The sequence below is a fragment of the Euleptes europaea genome, chromosome 2 (genome assembly GCF_029931775.1).
Source record: "Euleptes europaea isolate rEulEur1 chromosome 2, rEulEur1.hap1, whole genome shotgun sequence".
In the NCBI taxonomy this organism is placed as follows: domain Eukaryota; kingdom Metazoa; phylum Chordata; class Lepidosauria; order Squamata; family Sphaerodactylidae; genus Euleptes; species Euleptes europaea.
This window is the reverse complement of record NC_079313.1, coordinates 63062506-63085961: the sequence shown is the minus strand read 5'-3', so window position 1 is coordinate 63085961 and position 23456 is coordinate 63062506. Positions and strand designations below refer to the sequence as shown.

Here is a 23456-nt window from a genome sequence, read left to right as displayed (position 1 = left end):
CATAAAATCAAAAGCTATGCAGATGATGTTGTATTGATTTGTCAAAACCCTGAACGAACTTTACCATATGTCCATCATCACATCAGAGAATTTGCAAAATACTCTGGCTACAAATTGAACAAAACAAAGACAAAAATTTTGACTTTTAATACTACAACTAATGAAGATATGTATCTACAAGGAGTTACTGGATGTCAAATTACGAAGGAGCCAATCAAATACCTCAGTGTCAGAATATCATCACAGAATAAGACAATTATGAAGTCGAATTATCTGAAAATATGGGGAGACATAGAAAGAGATCTAAGTTCATGGTCAAAAATGAACATTTCCTGGCTAGGAAGAATATCGGTGATAAAGATGAATGTACTCCCGAGATTGAATTTTTTATTTCAATTTCTGCCGATCAGTATACCAGACAGAATAATAGCAAACTGGCAAAAACAAATAAACCGATTTGTCTGGGCTGCGAAAAAGCCAAGAATTAGATTTAAAGTTTTACAAGATGAAAAGAAAAGAGGAGGCCTGGCATTACCCAATCTCAAACTATATTATTATGCAGCCTGTCTAACCTGGATTACAGAATGGATAAAATATCCCAATTTCAGACATGTGATTTTAGAACTAGCGGATCTTGGGCAAGGATTTCACAAAATCCTGTGGGACTCTACAGCAACAACCCAAAAAGAAAAAACACCAGAAGACTGCGATATTAAAACAGCGATACTAAAAGTATGGAAAAAGTACAAGCAAAGAATAAGTCCAACTCCACCATCTATAATGTCCCCGACGGAAGCATACCATGACAACGTTAAACTAAAACCAGCTGTTCAATTTACTTATAATGACATGATAGAGCCAACAGGTAAAATTAAAAGTTTAACTGAACTTCAAAAAAAAATTCAAAAACTAAACTGGTTAACTTATCTCCAACTGAGGTCCAACTTGAAGAAAGACTGTTCATATCCTCGACCATTTCGAGAACTGACAGAGTTTGAACTGTTAATAACCAAAAATGATTCTCACTTATTAGGAAAAATCTATAAGCTTCTCTTGAAATACGACACAGAAGAAGAACAAGTAAAAACGAATATGATTAAATGGATGCAAAACTTTGGCGAAATGATCAATATGGAATCCTGGGAAAGACTTTGTACCTCTGAATTAAAGTATACTGTGTGTCAAGAAGTTAAAGAAAACTGGTACAAAACATTTTACAGATGGTACCTGACCCCAAATATGCTTTCCCATATGACACCCTCCGGAAAAAAGGTGTCTGCTGGAAATGTCAAAATACAGATGGGTCTTACTTCCATGTTTGGTGGACATGTCCCAAAGTTCAACTGTATTGGAAACAGATTCACCGAGAACTTCAGACGATATTAAAAATGAAGATACCACAAGATCCTAAATATTACTTACTTAGTATCGTGCCACCAAACCTGCGTTTGAAACTTCATGATACTTTTAAATATGCCACAACAGCAACAAGAACGGTTTTGGCAAGGACTTGGAAACAAACGTTTATTCCCGAAATTGAAGAATGGAAAGAAAAGCTTTTAGATTACGCCAGTATGGCAAAAATGACTTTTATTCTGAATCCAAAGATCAATGAATCCACGGAACAATTCAACGAAAAATGGGAGTCATTTTACACTTATATGTTGTCTAGTTAAGTAATTGACCAGTCAGTATTTCTTTCAAAACGATAATACTTTGTAAATTAATGATATTTTTTCACTTTTAAAGTACCATTTCATCAGATAAACTATACAATACTCATTTGATATTTTGTTTGTACTCTACTGAGCTTATTTTTTAACTGAAACCGTAACGATGTTTTTATATATTCAATTATTAAATTTTTCCCTTTTCCCTTTTTTCCTTTTTGTACCCCTTAAAATATATATATATAAAAAAGAAGGCAACACTGTCCTTTAGACCCAAATCCAAAGTTTATCCCCCTCCCCCTCCCAATCTCCCCCTCCCCTCACTTACCTCAAGTCTAGGAGTCCAGCATCAGCAATGGCCACCTCCGATTCCCACATGGGCCCAGAGGCATAGGCAGTGGCGGGTGTGGAGCTACACGCCGGGCTGGGTTGAGCCTGGCAGGCAGCTCTGCACTGGCAGCCAACTTCGAGTCCCACGTGGAGCCTGGAGGCAGCGGTAGTGGAGGTTTGCACTGGCCTGGCTGGCTATCAGGTGAGTGAGATGGAGAGGGAGGAAGGGGAGGGGGGATGCCCCTAGTCTTTTTTTTATGGCAGCAAGGGCGAAGCGGCCCGAATCATGCCAAAATAATTTGGCCTGATTTGGGATCTGCTTTTCAGCTCCCTTTAAACTGCCTACTGCTGTAGCAGTAGAATGGGGAGAAACCCCTGTTAAAAGGGAAAAGGCTGCTTTGGCTCATTTGTGCCAAACTCTACAGCACTGTAAAGTTTTGAATCCCCCTCCCTTCTGTTCCATTATAGTCTATGGAAAATCTTTCTGGGGCTTTGGGGGGGCTGTTTTTTTAAGGTAGAGGCACCAAATTTTCAGCATAGCTGCTGGTGCCTTTCCTTTCATGAACCCCCAAGTTTGGTAAAGATTGGGTCAGGGGATCCAATTTTATGGGGCCACATTTTTCCTCCTTTGGAAACAATGAAGAATGGATGAGCACCCACTTTTGGGGAGAGTTCTTGTCTGGAGAGTCATCAGAAACTTTGCTGAAAATTTGGCACCTCCACCTTAAAAAATACCCCCCCCCCCGAGACCCAGAAACATTCTCCTTAGGGTATAATGGAGCCTAATTATTTTTGGATTCCTGGGGGTGCGGGGGGACTGGAAATAGCCTCATACTGGTATAGGGATTCGGGAATATTTAGGAATCCCAAAAACTGTTGAGTCCAATATATTTGAATTCAAATTGGCCCGTTTTTTTTCTTCCACACCCCTATTTTGAAATAAACAGAACTGGTATGGACATTTTACTTGAGCTTTTTACATTATCTACAAGATTGTCCTGTGACTGATTAGTTTTAAAGGATTGAAGCTATTGCTTCAGCCTAATGGGAAATAGCATAACTTTAAAAGTATGAAATCATTTTATTAAAACAATGTGTTGTTGCAAAAGATTCCCAAACAGAACACCCCTTAAGAGTTTGAGGGCAAAATATAAATGCAGCATTTATAATGAATTACATTCCCTGCAATACAATAGCTGGCTGTTACGCTTTGCAGCATTAGGCTAAGGCTGTGTTCAGAAAATCACATAGCACTTCCCAGGGCTCATAGGATTAAAGTATTGTAAAAAAAATCCCACTGTAAGAAGATGGTGTGAAATGGTATTTTTCTTTACTTGCTGCTTTCACTGGCCAGTCCTGTAAACCTTCACAGCATTGTGTAGCGGTTAAGAACAGTGCCAGCATGGTGTAGTGGTTAAGAACAGTGGTTTGGAGCAGTGGACTCTGATCTAGAGAACCGGGTTTGATTCCCCACTCCTCCACATAAGGCCAGCTGGGTGACCTTGGGCTAGTCGCACTCTCTCAGCCCCACCTACCTCACAGGGTGTCTGTTGTGGGGAGGGGAAATGATTGCAAGCCGGTTTGATCTTCCTTAAATGGTAGTGGAAGTTGGCATATAAAAACCAACTCTTCTTCTTCTTCTTTGCCTGAGCTCCTAGGATGCCTTCACGCGAACAATCAAATGTATGCGTGTTTATTTTTGATGTGTTTGTGCATAACTTATCAAAAAAAATGTAGTTAGGTAATCAATTAATGAATGTAGGTCACTTTAGGAGTTGCTCTGTTTTAATCTGTGTCGATTCTGAATGTGTGTGATTCAGCTGCCGTGGTCTGAAATCTCCTGAGAAGCATCGAGGATATTCTAACACGGCTCAGGCTGTGCATACTGATGATAGAGAGCGTAGCAGCTCATTGACTTGATGAATTTCTGCAGTGTGCGGTGTAGTGGTTAGACTAGAACTGGAGATATTTGGATTCAAATCCTCACCCAGCTATAAAACTCATTGCATAATCTTGGGCCAGTCATTTTCTGTCATCATAAACTACCTCACAGGGTTGTTGTGAGAATAAAGTAGAGGGAGCAGGGGAGAACTATACACTGCTTTCAGCTCCCTGTCAGAAGAGCAGGATAAAATATAATAGGTACACCAGCACTTTTAGTTCATGCAGTTCTATTACTCGTTTCATTGTGGTTTTCCCTTGCAGTAATCCTATGAGGTAGGCATAGAGAAGTGCAATTGAGGTAGAGACGTAGCCGTTTTCCCGAGGCCACAGAATAAATCTGTGGAGAATTGAATATAATCTCCTGTTCCTACAGAGTACTCTCTTGCTACTGGACCGTACTGGAAAAGTGCAATTTGTGGACATTTTAATTCAATATGAATAAATATAAGACAGTATTGAGGAAATGGTATTGAGTGGCTTTAAGGATCAACAGTAATTTTCTTTCTCTGAAAACCCAAAACTGCTCCATAGAGGAAGTCAGAAATGCAAAACATAGACTTATGATATGTTCCTTTGCCGTGGCTTCTCTTGTTGTTTCATGCTTAAATACTTGAAAGATTAGCAAGTATATGAAAGTGTCTGCTACCTCCATTTGTGTAGAATTCAGCAAACGTGATCTTCAAAATACAAATTCTGTTGAAAAACCAAATAATCCTGGAATTGCCAGAAATCAAAGTTGTGTTGCTCGTGTCAGGTGAATCTTATAATTCTTTCTGAGAGAGAGAAATTAATTGACTGGTGCTCCAATGATCTTGCTTACAACATTCATTTCATTTCCCGTAGTTCGTTCCCACAGAGAATCCACTTCTCATTTTCCTATTGCTTAGAAACCCACACCCCCTGAAAGTTGGAATCATGCATCTTCGTAAGTATTTCAGTTATGCTATTGACGTCAATGCAGTCATTAAATAGATTGCTGGCCCTCCCAACAGTAAGCTTATGCCAAAGACCTAGAGGCAGACACGTTTTAAAAGAAGAACATCAGGTTTTCTTTTAGCAGTCGGAGAAAATCAGGGGGAAAGTTTCTTCCTTTCAGGATCTCTGTGCTTCACGACACTCTCCCCTCTCCTTTTAAATCTTCATTTACTTTTTTTTTTTTTTGGGGTGTGATAGCCGTAGCGGTCTCACTGATCTGTTGCTATTCTGCTAGTAGACATATAAACAACCTTAAAAGAGTGACCGAGGCGTAGTTTCTTGTGATCAGCTCCGGCTGAAAAGTGACACTAATTTTATGTCTCGTAGCTAGACTTACTTACATATATCATGTAACATTAGTCAGCCAAACCTTTTTAGCCTTTAACTCCAGACGTTCTTCAGGGATTGATTTCATGGCGTCTATTAAAAAATAGCTTCCATTTCTCCTCAGCAGGCCTCCTGTGGGCTCTGAAGATGTGTCAGCCAATCAGGGTTCCATAGCAACCGATATAAACTGTTCCCGGTCAGCTACACCTGTGGGCTCTCATGTTAGGCATTCCACACGTGCTACCCCCATCATGCATTCTGTCATTCCATCCGATCCAACTGCCATCTACGGCAGCTGAGCAAGTAGCAATGATGTCAGTGGGACTCCCTGAGTGTAGTCAAGGAACCCTTCTGAGGCTGCAGCATGTGGGAGAGGAGAGGCTAGTGCTCTTCCAAGACTGAGTGACTGACAGATTCATTCATTAGGTTAACCGGGGTATAATACGTACACCCTACAGCTGTCCCGTCTTCTTTAGGTGTGCAGCGCAGGATATGCAGCTCTCTCAGGCAGAATGGATCTGACAGACACGGGTTTTCTTTCAAAGGGCTTTTAAAATTGCGTAGTTTTGAGGATATATGGCTCCCCTAAGCATGTGGAGGAAGATCTTACCTTTTGACGGAACAATCAGGTACGTTTGAGACAAAAGCACAAGATTGATTTCAAGTGCCTCATAGAGACTAAGGCTCTGCTTTGTTTGTGATCTACCCTTTTTTTCCTGTCACTCCCTGCTTTCTCCCTGTGTTAGAAGGAGTTTTCCTCTCTGCTTCTGGAATCCCGGTTGGGCCATGTAAGCTGGAGGATTCCAGGCGTCACTTCCCACTCTGTGTGTTTTAAACCCCTCAAGCTGAATTCTGAGTTTTGTACTCCACTTTCTACAGCCCAAATGCAGATAGTCTCAAATTCGAACAACAAAAAAAGCAGCTAAGGGTTTAGAAGTGAAAATACGAGGTAATGAAATGTGTTTTATCTTGTGCTTTATTAAGAGAGGTGATGTTATAGTGACCGTTTTTATAAACAAGCTGAAGTTATATGACTTCAGTGGTGACTCTAAATCTTCTGTTTTCCTTCACAATTTCATGCCCAACAGGAAAGGTCAGTCAGCCCTGGGCCAAAGGTCCTTGAACTGTCACCATCCCCATATCTTGTTATATGGACCTCACAGATCCTGTTATGCCTGCTGGGAATTGGGAAAGATTGAATACAAAGGTGTACCAAGGAAAGAGTGTTTGTAGACTGTGAGCATGATGTGAAGAAGGCTAAATAGTTCATAGGTCCAACTTTCAGTTGTGAGAAAGGAAATTCAAAATACGTTTATCTTTTGGAGCAGAGCACATTTGAAGCATGTAAGCTGCTGCTGCTGAGGACTCCCTCAAGCTGAAGAAAGATTATTCTGTGGTTCTTCCATTAACCCTTGTTGTTGGGGCCTGCTTTCCTAGCTCCTGCTAATGTTAGTGCCAGTCAGAAATATTGGGGGGGGGGGGCATAGAAGCTGCTGCATGAGTCAAAGTTAGAATTGCATAAAAAACTTTACTTCTGGTGCTTAGAAAAAACAAAGAAAAGATGCGAGGGGCTAGAAGTGCTGTCTTCTCCAGTGAATTCCTTGGCCTGGCTTTACTACTTGATATGGGATTTTATTTTATTTTAAATGCCTTTCCATCCCAAAGGGACTGCCTTGGGACCTCACATTTTTAACTAAAAGATAAATACAGTTATATTAAAACCAGCTGTAAAATGTGCAAACAGTAACAATGAAGACAGCAGCAGCAAAGTCAACATCATGATAATAATATTAAGAACAACCAGATAAAAGCCACCTACGTCCCTTAGCCTGATCTGATATCTTGCTAGCACACAAAACTTTGGACTGAAGATTAGCATTTTGGTTGAACCTGTGTTTTTTGAGGGACAAATTGCACGTTACTTTTTGGATGCCTAATTTTTTTCTTGATGGAGAGGAGCCCGGTCTGTTTATCTGCAGCAGAAAATATGTTCGTGCCATGTACCAGAGGATACAAAATTATTTTTCCCCAATAGGGAGATTAGCCTCTGTATATAAAAACATAACATGTGAAACAGCCCTCAGTGTTGGCAGCCTCATTAATTAACTACTCTCTGTGTAAACAATCACTACTCTAACAACACTGTGATCATCCAAATATTTCTCTTTCCCTAATCTGTGTTGGAAGCAATTGTGATGTTGATACCAGTAATTATCAGCCACAAAAAGAGTCAGAACTGAAACCTTTTCTGCACCTTAATCAAGCAGAAATAAGTTTTAATATTTGCTTCATCCTTCTGGAGATAATTTGGAGTAATTTACCAGTATTTCAAAATTGGTTTAAAGGAAAGCTCACAGGAAAACTGGTGTACACGTGCACATCTGGGTCACAGCCAAAGAGATTGTATGGGAAATTATTGTGCCAAAAATACTGTTACATGATCCCCGCTTCTCCCAGAGAAGTTACATGGGCAGTGCTTACCTCGGTCAGTTCTCTTTGGAGGAGAGAGTACTAGAGATTGGTGGTGTTTTTGTTATTTACTTTATTCACAAATACAGAAGCACTACACAAGTAGAGGCAAAGAGGCTCTCCTTAGGGCAGCAGATCTGCTACCCCACATCAGATCCCCAGAGATAGAGATCCTGAAGCCCTAATGATGCTTCTGCCAATTCACAAAGGTATCTCTTTGCTACTCTCTAAGTCTGCCAGAATGTAAACTTCTGTTTCTTTCAGAAATGCTAATCTTTCCACTCCCTTCAACTGTGAGGGACAGTCACCTCCTCTAGGCTCTCATGGGTGCTTGGAAAGATCCATTCTCTGGCACCCTGCTTTGGGTCGAGCCCATAGGACAGACCTCAAACTCAAACATTAAACAACACATTAACAGCAGCCTAAATTGTGGGAGATCAACAGATGTTCCAGCCTTTTTTTATTTTTAGGAATGTACTAATAAAGCGGTATAAGTCTCAAAGTGTACAAGTGAGGAAAAGCTGGACAAATTTGAGCGTATTTCAAAATATTTCTTCCTATTTTATCATTAATATAATATTCCATTATTTAAAATAAGAGCACTATCATGCATTTCTTCCATTTTCCCTCAGATATACTTTAAGCAGATGTTTATTGAAAATAGTTTTTAAAATTTACACCATACTGTTAGACTTGTGTGACTCTACATAGCAAATTGTTACCTATAGTTGGATGACACCAGGACATGCATAAAACACTTATGAGCTGTTTCCTATATAAAACGAGTAAAGAAATATTAGGCAATTGAAAAGCTTAAAGCCTTTGGAATAAGCAGTGGACTAACAGTTTAGGGAGTCCCAGTTTCAAACACTGGTTCAACCAGAATCCAACATACATACCTTGCTTTGTATGATTTTCCCCTTTGTGAGGAGCAATGATTCACACATATAGGCCTATTTGTGAAAGCTCTGGCTCTATTGTAGGATTGTTTGGAGCTTGTGCACCCATTATCCACCATGCAAAGTCAGTATATTGGCAGGGTGAGTTCATTGTCCAGCCTTGAGTTGTGTGATTCTCTGGATTGCCCTCCAAGGCAACAAGAAAGAAACTAAATAAAGTAGCTGAATAACACTGAATCACCAGTGTCATGCTCTAAATTATGTCTCTCCTGTAAGAACAGCAAAATGCAGATATCCTTTGTACTCCAGTCATGTGTCTATTGAGTGATTTAAAAACAAACCTAAAAATTTGCCATCATATTCTCCTGCGGAGGAAATGGCAGTAGCATGAAGGAGATTAAATCTGAGTATTGTCACTGGAAAAAATGGGTTTAAAAAAAATTGTTTTAGTCTTTTCCCATCGAGCTTTTTCTGTCTGGTTTACTTAGTGACACTTTTACAAACTAATTTTGAGTTCATGAGAAAAACACAGTCCATAAACCACAGATTCATTAGTCAAGGAAACTAAAGTTATTTAATGGAATAAAATCTCTCTTTGAAGAATTTGGTTTTTAAGGATATCTTTAATTTTTGAGCTGCTGGTTGTGGTTTATTCCATTGTGTTTACTATTACAGAATTACATAATGTTTAACAGAATTGAATAAAGCCAGAAGTAGCTAAGCATGTTATCATAATGTATTATTATAATATATTCCCCCCCCAAAAAAAATTATGGTGCTAATGATGTAAGACATACATCTATCATATGAACTCATGAGCTCATTGTGCCACATTAAAGGATTGCTTTGGTTTTTGTTCTGAGATTACTTTGCACTGTTTTGTTTACATGTCTCCAGCAAGTGGACCATGATAGAGCTGCAGATTACTCAGAACAAATTTTTATAAAACCCTTAAAGATTCGTGAGTATGGGAAGTAATGACAGAAATACATAAAATCTAGACTGCATGTTTAATGGTAGCAAGTCAAGCTGGGCTGCTTAGTGAAATACTGCTGATAATTTCCCCCCTTTTAATATACAAATCCAATGCCTCTGTGACTGACATAATGCCTTTTTTACTAAGTGATAGGGACCCCAATGCTACATTGTCAGTGGCAAGATTTGTTTCAGTCCTTATATCCCTCCAACACTAGGTATATGCTGCTCAAGATCAATTGATCAAGGAGCTTCTAAGGGATAAAAGGAAAAGGATAATTCTTTGAGAATACAAACACATTTCTATCTGACCATAGGGAACAGTGGTATAAAGTGGTATAAAGCTGGTGTTGGTTTTCTCACTGGAAAAGACTAGCATCCTCATCTAAAATGGTGATTCCAGATTTAGCAGTACCTAGGACTAGGCAATGATGCTTCAGGGGTTGGCCCAAGGGTTTTCTGTGCCCTAGGCAGTCCAGCCCAAGCTCCAGCGTGCCCCAAGCCACAGACTGGCTGGCTGGCAGCTTGGCACTCACTTGCCCACTGATGTGGAGGGAGAAAGTGGGAGGATTGCATCTGAACCCAGAAGTGACACCACTTCTGGGCGATGCTCTAGGAATTCCTGAAATCTCTAGTCAAGACTGTAGAGGTATTTGGGCTCCTAGAGCATCAGCCATCTCTTTTGGGTTCCAATGCAAAAGGTTATTGGGATAAAATGGTGCTGAAAAGTGAGGCCACGTTTCACTTTTGCTACGAAGCACCACTGCCACAGCCTAATTCTCCTTCTAGCAATAGGTTCTGCAGGCTCTGGGGCCAAGTACTGTAGACAATATGCCATGGCTGTTGCAAATCATAAAGAATAGTGACAGCTCTTGGCTAGTGCCAAAATGGAAGTAGCAAAATGCAGGAAACGTTTTGTCGAATGTCACTTAGCAATGATATCATGAAGGAATTCGGGAACTGGATTTGCCTGCATACTAGAAATACCACCGTTAGTGAATCCGAAGCAGCAGCAAAGCAACGGAGAGACTTATCTTGAGCTGCTGAACGAAAAGGAAAGATTGCACAGCTCTATTTCCAAGAGTTAATGTGGGTCATCTGACATATTATCATTTTACTTACTAGGCTTAGTTCTTCATTGCCCTGTTCTTGCATGCATTGCTGAACAAGTGAGCAAATGACTAATAGGGAAGCCCCTGTGTCAATAGTAATATGATAGAGGCAGCTTTAAATTTACCCTGTCCTCATCAGCTTGGAGGGAGAATCTTGAGAGTTACCAAATGGATCTTTTGGGATAACATTTCCAAATAAAGCAAATAGCTTTAAAATGTGTTTCACGAGAGAAAATAGATGATAAAAATTAATGTGATTAAATTCATGCTATTGCATGAATTGTATCACTTATTCCATTGTTAGCAGAATGAATGGAAAAGACATCACAAAGCTATTCAAATGGCTGGTGCCAAAATCTCAAAGGGCTGCTGCTATTGATTTTATAGGACTTTAGAAAATGTTAGTATGATGAAGCAGGAGTCTCTAAAACTGAGTTATAATCAGAGTGAGGCTATGCTTGCCATGTTGGATTTTCCATATGGCAATGATTCTCATTAGTTTCCCTGTTGCCACTGGGACTGCCAATTCAGCCCAGCAGCAATAGGGCTTCCGGGTGGTGGATTTCCCTGTACTTTCCGTTTCATTCATCCACAATCATCTTCTCCGCCCCGCCCCCCCACGAGCCTTTTTCTTTTTTTAAAAAAATAATCTGCAATAGCTGGATTGTTATAATGTTGTAACGTTGTACCAGTCTAAGTGCAAGTTTCTCTGAATTCCCCTTCATTCTCTAGCCCCTTTATTGCAGAGATACAAGGTAAAAGGTGTATTTCAACAACAGAAAGGGCTAGAGACTTACTTAAAAAAAAAAACCCTGAAAGCTTGACATTTTATTTTATTTATTTTTGAACTTATATCCCACACTCTATCCTGGACGAAGCCAGGCTCATAGTGGCTAACATCTAGGGTTGCCAACCTCCAGGTGGTAGCTGGAGATCTCCTGCTATTACAACTGATCTCCAGCCAATAGAGATCAGTTCACCTGGAGAAAATGGCCGCTTTGGCAATTGGATTCTGGGACACTGAAGTCCTTCCCTTCTCCAAACCCTGCCTTCCTCAGGCTCCACCCCCAAAATCTCCAGGTATTTCCCAACCCGGAGCTGGCAACCCTACTAACATCCATTTAAAACACCATAAAACACAATAAGAGTAAACAGGAAATTCCAATTCTAATTTAAAACCAAAGTTTCTGAAGCTAAAATCGAGTAGGCGCTCACTTTTCAGCACACAGTGCCGCAGCCAGCCTGGGGAGAGCAGTCAGGGTCTCCTATCAAAAGGTCTGATGGAATACAAGGAGGAGGAAGGGGAAGGGATGGGAGGCCAGCTATGATGGAAACTCTTGCTGCCTTCAACCATAGGCCTGGTGGAACATCTCAGTCTTACAGGCTCTGCTCTCACAGGGCCCTGGTCTCACTGGAGAGAGAGTTCCACCAGGCCAGGGCCTGGGCTGAAAAAGCCCTGGGCCTGGTTGAGGACAGCTGGATACTTTTCGGGCTGGGGACAACCAGCAGGTTGGTATTTGCTGAGCGTAATGCTCTCTGGGGGGGTCATACCCTTTACGAGAGAGGGGAAAGCCAATTCCACTCCCTTCATCTAAGGTGAAGATTCAGTGCACATTCCTAGAAAACTGAGATTACTCCTTCACATTAGCCAGATAGGCGCTGCAAGAGGGACAACCATCAAAAATCAATTCCTTTCATTGTGGTACCATAAATAGGTTTGACCCTGGTGCTGCTGAGCCAGTAACCACACACCAAGGGGGTGAAAGGAATAAAAGTTTATTTCTGTGCACACAAATAAGGTGCCCCCCTCAGCTCAAGGGGCTGTTGAAGAGAGAAGCACACTGTCACTCCCAATCACAAACAATATATAGCATCTCGTTTCCTCTTCCTGTTATACATATTTGGAAAGCACGTTACTAATTGGCACATCTACTCATTATTATTCAAGCATCTACTCATTATTATTCAACACTTTACTATCTGATATAATTAAACTCCTACTGCGATTGCGCAGCCATCCTTGGAAGAGGACCACTTTGAAACAAGAGGTGTGTTTTGGCCATCTTTACGTCACTGAGTAACTCTCGGTCACTTTTCAAGGCCGACCTGTGCTTTTTGTGATTTTCCAGTTCTTCCTGTTATCTGTTATTCCCCTCCCAAAGCTGTGAACGCTAGACACATCTAAAGTATGCCTCTGTCAGACCTTTAGTGATGCACGTTTGAGCCTAATGAAACCTTCAGGGTCTGAATCTTTATTTAGGGCCTGGGCCTTTCAGGTCTGGGTATCAATCATGTACTTGCTATGATCTACAGTCTCGTTTACAACTTGAAGTGTAAGTTTGTGTACATAAATAGAGGAGTTGCTGCATCTGAGAAGCACACCCACCACCTTCTTGCCATACATACCTAATCAAGAGGGGCCAGGTGGGAGAAACTGATCCTGACACTTCACAGTGGAAGATGTCTGTGCATCTTTGTATTTGAAGTCAGTGGTGGTCAGATACTGGACTCTCCATAGCCACTGAAATCCCATTCTCAATAAAACAGCAAACTACCCAAACCTTGTTATTTTTTTACACACCCCTATTGATTAATCCTGTTATATACCTTTTACTTCTGGATTCTTCTTAACTTGTCAAAGTGTCAGGAGGAACAAAATTGCCTCAAGAGCAAAAGTTTGAGAAAACAGGTTTTACTTATATTTATGACATGTTTCTCTGACTTGCTCCTGTCATGGGAGTTTCCATGTCGTCCTCGAGCAAGAATGATCTCACTGATTTCAGTGTGGGAATTGACACTCTCTGTAAATTGTCATGAGTATGAGGCATACAAAAATCTCTACGTTGGGTTCCCTAATAACTTTGTTGCATCTCACAGGTTGCCAGACCTTATTTCTAGATGAAGAAAAAATTTTTTTTGCATCTCTTCAACATTTTTATTAATATTACAGTATGCTTGCAATTTTTGTTGCTTTTTGCTTTAAAGCTATACATAGAAAATATGAATATACATAACAGAATTCTTACTAAACCTTGTTTATATGGACCCAGCCTCATATACCTTTAGTACTATGGGAGCCATAGTGAGATCTCGCACTTTTATGGTATGCATATGACTACTGAAACAATGTGTAGTGGGTCAGGGGTCCTATCAGTTTTTCCCAGTGATAGGTGCTCTTCCTCCCATTCAGGTGGTGATGTGATGGGAAGGGCTCAGGTAATAGACTGAATTGGTATTCATTGCAGCCCAGAATTATACCATAAATCAAAGGCCATTAGAGATATGTGTGAAATCAGAACAAGCACTGACCATATGAGGAGGAGGAGGAGGAAGAGAAGAGGAGTTGGCTTACAATCTCCTTCCCTTCCTCTCCCCACAATAGACACCTTGTGAGGTAGGTGGGGCTGAGAGTTCAGAGAGAACAGTGACTAGCCCAAGGTCACCCAACTGGCTTCATGTGTAGGAATGGGGAAACCAACCCGGTTCACCATATTAGAGTCCACTGCTCATGTGGAAGAGTGGGGAATCAAACCCGGTTCTCCAGATTAGAGTTCACTGCTCTTAACCACTACACCACGCTGAATATTTTATTATACTTATTCCACTGGATACTTTATTATATTATATTTTATATATTATATACATTTTAATATTTTACTATGCTTATTCCACTGAATTTTTTATTATACAAAATATTATTTATCAAATAGATCCATAGAAGCATAAATAGCATACAACAAAAGGGCTATGCTTGGACTCACTCCTAAATAAATGTGTTTAGGGTTGCAGGTTATGAAGCTTAGTTTTTGTGAAGTAAGTGATTCATTGTCAGTTATTCATTCAGCACTTTTTAATATAAATGTGCATGTATAAATTCAGCCTCAACAACACCCATGTTAACTCTGAAAGGCCAAAAATTAATACTGGCTAACCTATATAGAAAGCAGATTTCCATCATGTTTTGGCATGTCAAAATAAAATGTGGCTCTGCTACCTTGGAAAGTTAAATGTAGGGTGTTTCTTGTATACATGTTTAGTTTGAGATTAATGAATGATCAGCTGAACCCTGCCCAAATATCTGTGCTGTCAACTGCTGTGGGTCATCCTGTCTCTTTCTCAATCACATTTTTAATCTCCAATGTGATTTTCATGCACGTGGTTGGTATTCTGTAAAATCATGGCCTGACAATAAATAAATATTATGGCAGTTGGATCAAGACTTTTTATTTTTAAGGAAGAAGAAGAAGAGCTGGTTTTATATGCCAACTTTCTCTACCACTTAAGGAAGAATCAAACTGGCTTACAGTCACCTTCCCTTTTCCGCCCCACAACAGACACCCTGTGAGATAGGTGGGGCTGAGAGAGTTCTAAGAGCTGTGACTAGCCCAAGGTCTCCAAGCTGGCTTCATGTTTAAGAGTGGGGAAACCAACCCAGTTCACCAGATTAGCATCTGCCGCTCATGTGGAGGAGTGGGGAATAAAACCTGGTTCTCTAGATTAGAGTCCACCGCTCCAAACCACCACTCTTAATCACCACACCACGCTATAGATTGCTTTTTTGTTCAAGTTCTCCAGAACTATCATGTCATAGTTAAATAGCTAAGGCAGAAAATATTGAGCAATATTGACATAAATGTTCTGTAAAGTATTTTATAGTACCTATTGTGCCACTACTTAGGATCCTTGAATGGAATCACACCATTTATTTTCCACCACTGCAGAATGATTTCTGCTGTGACCTCATGGTAGGATTTGTACAAACTATGAAACCTGTGGCAAACCTGTGGGTCCCAGACCAACACAGTCAGATTATTATTGGACACTGTTTACAAATCATGAATTAATTTTAGCCACTGTGTAGAAGTGGCTTCATATAAGACCCAACTCCAGCTGCATTGGTATACTCATACAGGTGATTCTTTCCATTCACATACAAAAAGAACAGGAATGGGGAGGGGGTATTTTGTAAAGAAAATGGAGTATCCAAGTCAGAGGAGCTATTCTCTGCCCCCACCCTACATCTTATTTTGGTAGTGAAGCATTTTTTTTCTCCTATTACTGAATCGCAGCAAAAATAAACAGGAGTCCAGGGCCATCTTAAAGGATAACAAGATTTTATTCCAGCATCAGTGTTCATGAACTACAGGCCACTTAATCACATGTAATGGCATTTGCATGAGAGCTGATGTTGGAATAAAGCCTGTTAGTCTTTAAGGTGCTGTTAGTCTTATTTCTCCTAGCTAGGCTGCAAAAGGAGGGACAATCAAGCCAGATGGGAGAAAAAAATGTTGAAAGTACAGGAAAGTGAAAAGCAGAGCAAGGCAAAGGGATGCAAAGTGTGGTGTAGTGGTTAAGAGCCGTGGTGTAGTGGTTAAGAGCGTTGGACTCTGATCTGGAAAATGGGTTTGATTCCCCACTCCTCCACATGAGCGGCGGAGGCTAATCTAGCGAACTGGATCTGTTTCCCCACTCCTACACATGAAGCCAGCTGGGTGACCTTGGGATAGTCACACTCAGCCCCACCTACCTCACAGGGTGTCTGTTGTGGGGAGGGGAAGGGAAGGTGATTGTAAGCCAGTTTGATTCTTCCTTAAGTGGTAGAGAAAGTCGGCATATAAAAAACCAACTCTTCTCTCTTCTTCTTCTCAAAGGGTTTAGATGTTCTTGCCTACAAATTTTGTTTTTGTCAAAAAAAAAAAACTTGTGGGCACCTTGGTCATATGGCTTGTGGGGGGAAGGGAGGTTCCCAGAAAAGGAGTAGAAAGCTCACTCGTGCCGATTGACACCTACTTGCATCTGCTCAGCAAGTGAGAATTCTAATTGCCTATGGAATGGAGAAGCTTTCTCCTATCTGCCTAAATTTGCAAGAGGATGAGGGTGCAGCCCTTGAGGATTTCCCTGCAGGAACAGGTAACACCTGGAAATATTTCTCCATTGATACTAATGGAAAGGACTAGTGTTACTACCAACATTTAAGAATCCAATTCAGGTTTTTCAAATTACACCCATGACTGACTGACCTTTTTTGGTGCACTTGTATTAATTTTAATTGCTCATTCACACATGTCAGAGATCTGTTGATGCTGTAGTCAGCAAGTGGTGAACACAAACAGAGAATCTCAGTTCCAGCTAATCAACTTTGTTCCCTGTTGTTGAACTGAATTGAAAAGTTGTAATTTTCATACATTTTACAGATCAAGGAGAGAAAAGAGATGATGGTTGCAACTGCATGTTTCCAGCACTGTAATAACATAATGTACTAAATCAGCCATCTAATAAGTCTTTGGCCTTCACTAACAGTCACCATCCCAGATAAAATGAACCCTGTTCATGGGTTCCCATACTATTCACATTCTTCTCTTTCTCTCTGTGTTGTCTCCTTCATTAACATTTAGACTGCCAACTTTCTCACTCTCTATAAAGACCCATGTGCATTAGTCTTAGGCAATGTTAAATGTGCTGAAGGGTATTTTTTGTTTTTCTGTCTTAGGCACCACTGTGTCTTGGAACAACCCTGTTTAACAAGGGCAGAATGAGACTATTTAAGCAACCTTCCCAACTGAAACAGAAGTGTTGGATCATGGTCTCCCACCCTTTCTTAATAGTAGTGGGATAATGTTGCCAATAAATGATGCTGTAATCTGGGCAAATATTTGTTACAGATTATCCAAAGTAAAATATCAATGGGATAATTTATATAGTGCCTTTTAAATGTATGAGATCTTTTAAGGGACAAATTGTGTGTTGTGTGATCCCAGAAAGGGGCTCTCAAGCCATGTGAGAAGCAGAGATGGTTTGCCATTGCCTTTTTCTGCAGAGCCTTCCCATCCAAGTACTGCCCCTGCTTACCTTCTGAGATGAGAACAGGCTATCCCATGCCACCTTCCCTCTGAATGAGGCATTTACTATTAGGAAAAGACACTCAAATTTCTCCCTCCTTTCCTAGGTATGCATTGGGTGGACTGTTTTTAAATAAAGCAGAGCACATAGAGAGGAGGGTTACTAAACACTTCCTCCCTTTCCTGCCTTACCTCCCTGCATTCAGTTGATTTCAGCTTTTTTCATCCAGCCCATTGATTTCCAATATTGGAATTGGGGTTAGGAGAAAATGTTTCAAGACTGGAATAAGTCGTGAGAGTGGCCTCAGTTGAGGTACCCTTTCGCATGCTCTCTCGCTTCCTTTACAAGTGAGCAGAAGGTTCCTTGTCTCCCACCCCCCACCCACCCCCAGACTAATAACAATTGGGGCTGGGGAAATGTCTTGGGTGTTTTTATACAAAATACACCAAGAGATAGAAATTTTATCCCTCTCATCTTTTACACAGACAGATCTCAGATTCCTCCTTATCATAGATCTCTTGCATCCATCTGGTTTGGCCATGTCTTCCTTGATGACGGAGAGGGAGAAACATGAGTCCCTGAGTCTGCAGCATCTGCCTTCAGAGAATACAAGCAAAATATTAGCCCCTGGGCAGTCAGGCAGATGCACACCAAAACAAATAACAGAACAAAAAGCAAACAGGCTCCATTGTTGTTCATATATTATAGAACCAAGAAAGCTTTCAGAGCAACGATTCACAGAAAACACTGTGAAATGTATATGGATGCAATCCTCCTTAATGGAAACATCTGCTTACTCTTCTGGTTGGAAAATGCCCCGCCAGATTATTTGATGAATCACTTGCTCCTGTTGTAGATCCTCTCACTGCCCCTTTGCCATGAGGCTGTCAAAATAAACAGCAAAGCACTCAAATAGGCCATTTCTGCATTGTTTTTAGCAATTGTTGTATTCAGCATATATCAATGCAGAAGTGATTTGATTCAGATTTCAGTTCATTTCTTAATGCAAACCTCTAAGGATTTTTCTTCAACTAAATTCTTTCCATAATTCATACAAAATTAAGTGACTCTTTCATAGCTATTTTCACTATTGTTGAAATATATTAAGTAATAATTAGATAAGGTGCGTTTGAGCATGTGAAGAGTTCATTACTTCAGTGCTGATTAATCATAAATCTGTTTTATGCGTATTGGTTTTCAGGCAAGACCTTCAGGCTTGAGTAGTAACAATTTAAATACAAATACTACTGAGCCAGATAATATAACTTTGTTGGATTATGGTACTGGGGACAAATTAATTAAAGGTGCCTGATTCATACCTTTGTGGCAGAACTCCCAATCTCATTCCAAAAGCTTCCTCAACATATATTGTTCAGCAGACAGATGCTATCAAGCTAATGTTGTCATCCCTGTTAATCTCCCTAGCCCCCACTCCTGTTTATTCAGTCCCGATATCAAACTGGGACTTTATTTGATCTGCTCGCCAGATGTAGTTTATGTTTACACTCTAGGGGCACCTTAGGAAATTTGGGATATCGTTTTATATGACTTTTTAGAGGGCTATTTTAAATGTTCTTTTAATGGTTTTATTGATTTAATGGGATATTAGAATCTTTGTAAGGGGCTCTGAGCCGGGTCTTGGCCGGGGAGAGGGGGGTAGTAAACTGAAATAATAAAATAAATAATCTGTCAGGCCATTTATGCACAGCTGTTTCCTTGCAGTCACCCTGCCGATTACTTCGGGACTTTACTTTGATACGTGCATTTTCCGACCATCAGAGGTTGCCTCGCTCTCCCTGCGCATTTCCCCCATGTTTTCTGGATGCTGGCTAAACACGAATCCAAAAAACGTAGGCAAAAAGCACGGATATGCACAGGGATAGCAAGGTGACCGCTGACAGTTAGAAAATGCAAGCATAATCAAAGCAAAGCCCTGAAGAGGTCAATAGGGTGACCGCAAGGAAACAGCCATGCATAAATGGCCTCAGTCTTTAAGTTTGCATTGGCATCCTAATAATTAAGCAATCTGAAGGCAGATACTTTAAGTGAAGTTAAAACTATGTAAATATACTCACATTGGATAAGTTTTTAAAAGTGTAAGCCCCTCTGCTGATGAGGTACCACCAATTTCAGCAAAAGAGAGATAGTTGATTAAATATAGATCATATGTTATAGTGGAATAAATGGCTGTTTAGTTCTCCCTCTTTCCTTATATAGATGTTTCTGCCTCAAACAGTGCTGTACCATTCTGTCACAGAGCTTTTCAATTTCCTGCTAAATTTTCTGAGGTATTGATGGACCATTGCCAAAACGTGTATCAGTGAGATGAAAAATGTCAGCACGTTGCTTTTACAACAGGTTCTTAGGCTGATAAATGTTGAAGTGTGTAGGGTTGCCAGGATTGCCACCTCTGGGTTGGGAAATACCTGGAGATTTTGGTGGTGAAGCCTGAGGAAGGCGAGGTTTAGGGAGAGAAGGGACCCCAGTGGAATATAGTGCTATAGAGTCCATCTTTTGAAGCAGCCATTTCCCCCAGGGGAACTGATCTTTTGTCACCTGGAGAGCAATTGTAATAGCAGGAAATCCCCAGGTGTTACCTGGAGGTTGGCAACCTTAGGCAGTCTCCAGGTGGGGCCTGGAGATCTCTTGGAATCCCAACTGACCTCCAGATTACAGAGCTCAGTCACGCTGGAGAAAATGGCGGCTTGGGAGGGTGGATTGCATGGCATTATGGCCCACTGAGGCCCCTCCCCTCCCTAAACACCACCTTCCCCAGGCTCCACCCCTAAAATCTCCAGGAATTTCCCAACCCAGAGTTGTTAAGCCTACGTATAAAGCTTGCACCCAGGCATCAGTATAAATAAGAAAACACAGTGATTGAAATGCTGTGCAGTAGGGAACGGTAGATGTAGGCAGAGGAAGGGAGGCAGAGTTGGACGTGTATCCTTACTTCTGAATGGCTGCTTGACAAGAATTTAAAAAACTGAGGAACTTGGCAGCCGCAATGCTTTTGCATGTAACAGGGCTCAGTGTGTCCGTAACCCTCCAGGGCTCTTTGCTATTATGATTGACCCTTTAGATTTATCATTCGAAATCCCACTGTCCTTGCAGCAGGGAACATGTGTATGCTGACCTGTGGCTTTCAAAAACGTTTTTTGACCAAAGTGTTAGTTGCTTGGGAGCCCTTGGGGGCTCCTTCAGGTCCCTCGAGGAAATCTTTCGGGAGATGTATGCTTCTCAAATCAAAATGTGTAAAGGGGTGTGTGTGTGGACAGCTGGTAAAAAAAGTATTTTACTCCTCCTAAAAGTCCAGTTCAGAATTTCCCTATGACCTTGGCATGAACTAAAAGCAATTTTTTAATTTGGTTAAAGGAAGGATTTTTATTTTACTTCTTTTTTAAAGCCACTGCCATGGTTTCTGTTCATTTCCCTGTCAGAGACAGCTCGTAAAACACCCGACTGAATAAATATTTCTTCAGAAAACAAGCCCCTGCACTATGGAAAGGCTTCCTTTTAGCTGGCAAGGAAGAAACGTCCACAAGTGTAGAGAAAGCCATCAGTGTTTCCATAGCTCGCAAACTTCCTTCCAGTTATTTTTTCTTCTTCTTTCTTTCTTCGTTTGAAACCGGTTTTTTTTCCCCCTAAAGGGGAGGGAGACGTACAATTTGACTGCTTAATCTCTCGGGCTGACATTTCACAAACCTTCCTCAAACGTCGTCACTTTGCACAAGTAGTGCTGCGGGGTGATTAATACGGAAGAGGAGAGAGAGAGAGAAGAAGGGGGGGGGAAACACCACCCTTGGGCGGGAAGACCTGTTTTTCCTCCTCTCCGCTGTGAGTCCATACACGTGCGGGCGAGGGGCCTGGCCGAGCGCGTCCCTCCTCCCGCACTCCTTTCTAGAGGAAGTTTGTTGATCTATTACTCGCATCGCTTCTTCCAAGCCAGGGAGAAGGGGGGAAAGGGGGAGGGAGAGAAGCACCACGCCGCCGCCACCAAACCGCAACAGCCGTTGCAAGGCAGGACGTGCCTTGATTTGTTCCCTGCGAGCGTCGCGCAGGAGCCGGCAGAAGTCCTGATGAAAGAGCACGGTGGCACCTACAGCGGCTCCGCCATGGACAGCCTGCAGTCCCTCAAGGCTAACTACATGTCTCTCTGTGTGTTTGCAGAGGAGTCTTATCAAAAATTAGCCATGGAAACGTTGGAGGAACTGGACTGGTGTTTAGACCAACTTGAGACCATTCAGACCTACCGATCCGTTAGTGAGATGGCATCGAATAAGGTAAGACGGTTGTTTGTTTGGGATATGTTCCGGTTCCAGTGCAAAAAGAGCGCCTGCGTGCAGATGGGCATTTAGGCGTCGCTTGATTATAACTTTTGGGGTATCTTCAAAGCGGTTGTTAAGTAGTAAACTGTGGAGAGTGACCGCCTTATCATGACCAGACGGCAGGTAGAGTAAGTGTCACACTGTCCTGTGTGTTCTCATGACTGCCATCAATGGAGGAATCAAAGAAGACATTGTAGAAGAATATAAATCACAACTGAATAAAAAATGGAAAAGTGTTTCTGCCTTTGCCTTTCCACACGGGCAGACTCTGTTCGACTGGGGTTTTCAAACATCTGCTAGTTAATTCATTGAGGGATAAGGCATTATGTCTGGCCAAGAAGAATAGTCTTCAAAAAGTTGGAATTGTTAAGAATTCAAGATAATCTGGGAGCACTGGAAAAGATGGGGTGCTCTGTCCCCAGAAGGAGGGTGCGCATTGCCAACAGTAATTTGTTTTAAAAGAGGGGGGAAAGCAAGCGCAGTGCAGCAGTTTTAAAACATGTATGGTTGTAGGAAAGTCTGTTTTCCGAAAATAAAGGTAAAGTTAAACTGTTGTCCTCTTCCATCTCCACCCTCAACTCTTTGTTGGAGCTGCAGAATTTCAAAGGTGCAGGCTCATATCAGACTGCTGCTGCAGTGCAAATGCACAACATCAAACTTTGTATGTCCTGAAAGAGGACTTGGTTGCACTAAAAACCAAGTTTTGCTTTGGGAATTATTGCTGATTCAGTTTCCCGTACACCTTAAAATGGTAAACTACAGTTTTCTACTAACTGGGGATCTGTAAATTTGGGAAGTGGGTTATTGTAAATATTGATGCACTGAGCTCTATTGCAGAATGAATATGGTTAATTAGATGTGCAGGAGCCCTAGTTAGTACTTGGATGGGAGACCACCAAGGAAGTCCAGGATCGCTATGCAGAGGCAGGCAATGGCAAACCACCTCTGCCAACAAGCCATATAAAAAAGGTGGTGGTATATTTTGGTGGCATATTTTTAAAAGAGTGCACAAAGTCAAATGTAAGTGAAAATGACGGGTCTAGAGGTATGTTGGGGAAAAGGGTAAAAGATAGAGTGAAAGGTATGAATGGCCCATGATGGCAACTGCTTTAATTGGAAACAAGTGATTTCTAACAAAGGCTGTTTACACTTGATCTGTCTACTGTAGGACTAAATTGTGAATTTCCTCTAAAGAAATCTCATTGCTCCTAAAATGCCTTTCAAATGAGCTTTCCGTTCTGTAGCTGAAAATCAAATCGATGCTTCAGGTTGTGTTCCCTTCAAAGTCACTCATTAATTGGCTAGGGGCCTGAATGCTAGATTGACTGACAAAAGGCACACCCTCTTCCCTGGGGCGGCAGGCACCACCTTTGCTGTGATCCCAGGCTTGCCCAGTGGAACATGTGGCTCACGTCTATCTCAGGAGTCAAATGAGTTCTCCTGCAGCCCTAACGGAGAGCTTTCCTGCTCTCTGCCCTCTGGTTAACTGAGAGACTACTTTAGTGATTCCAAAATGTATGATTTTCTCCAGGTGCAATTATTAACCCCTGTGAATGTGGTCTTACCTGACAAAGCAACCGGTGAACCCTA

The 23456-nt window shown here is 41.3% G+C and overlaps 1 protein-coding gene across 3 annotated transcripts in view; it reads left to right on the top strand.

Moving 5' to 3' along the window:
• The window catches only part of PDE4B (phosphodiesterase 4B), a 305529-nt gene that overhangs the window by 247087 nt on the left and 34986 nt on the right, over positions 1 to 23456 (top strand). For 2 of the 3 annotated variants that reach the window (XM_056867746.1, XM_056867747.1), the window contains one exon: positions 21709 to 21821. In XM_056867746.1, coding sequence (XP_056723724.1) covers positions 21709 to 21821 — 113 coding nt within the window. Of the gene's footprint in view, positions 1 to 5737; positions 5876 to 21708; positions 21822 to 23456 lie in introns of those variants that run through there. The other variant, XM_056867748.1, reaches the window with a different exon arrangement.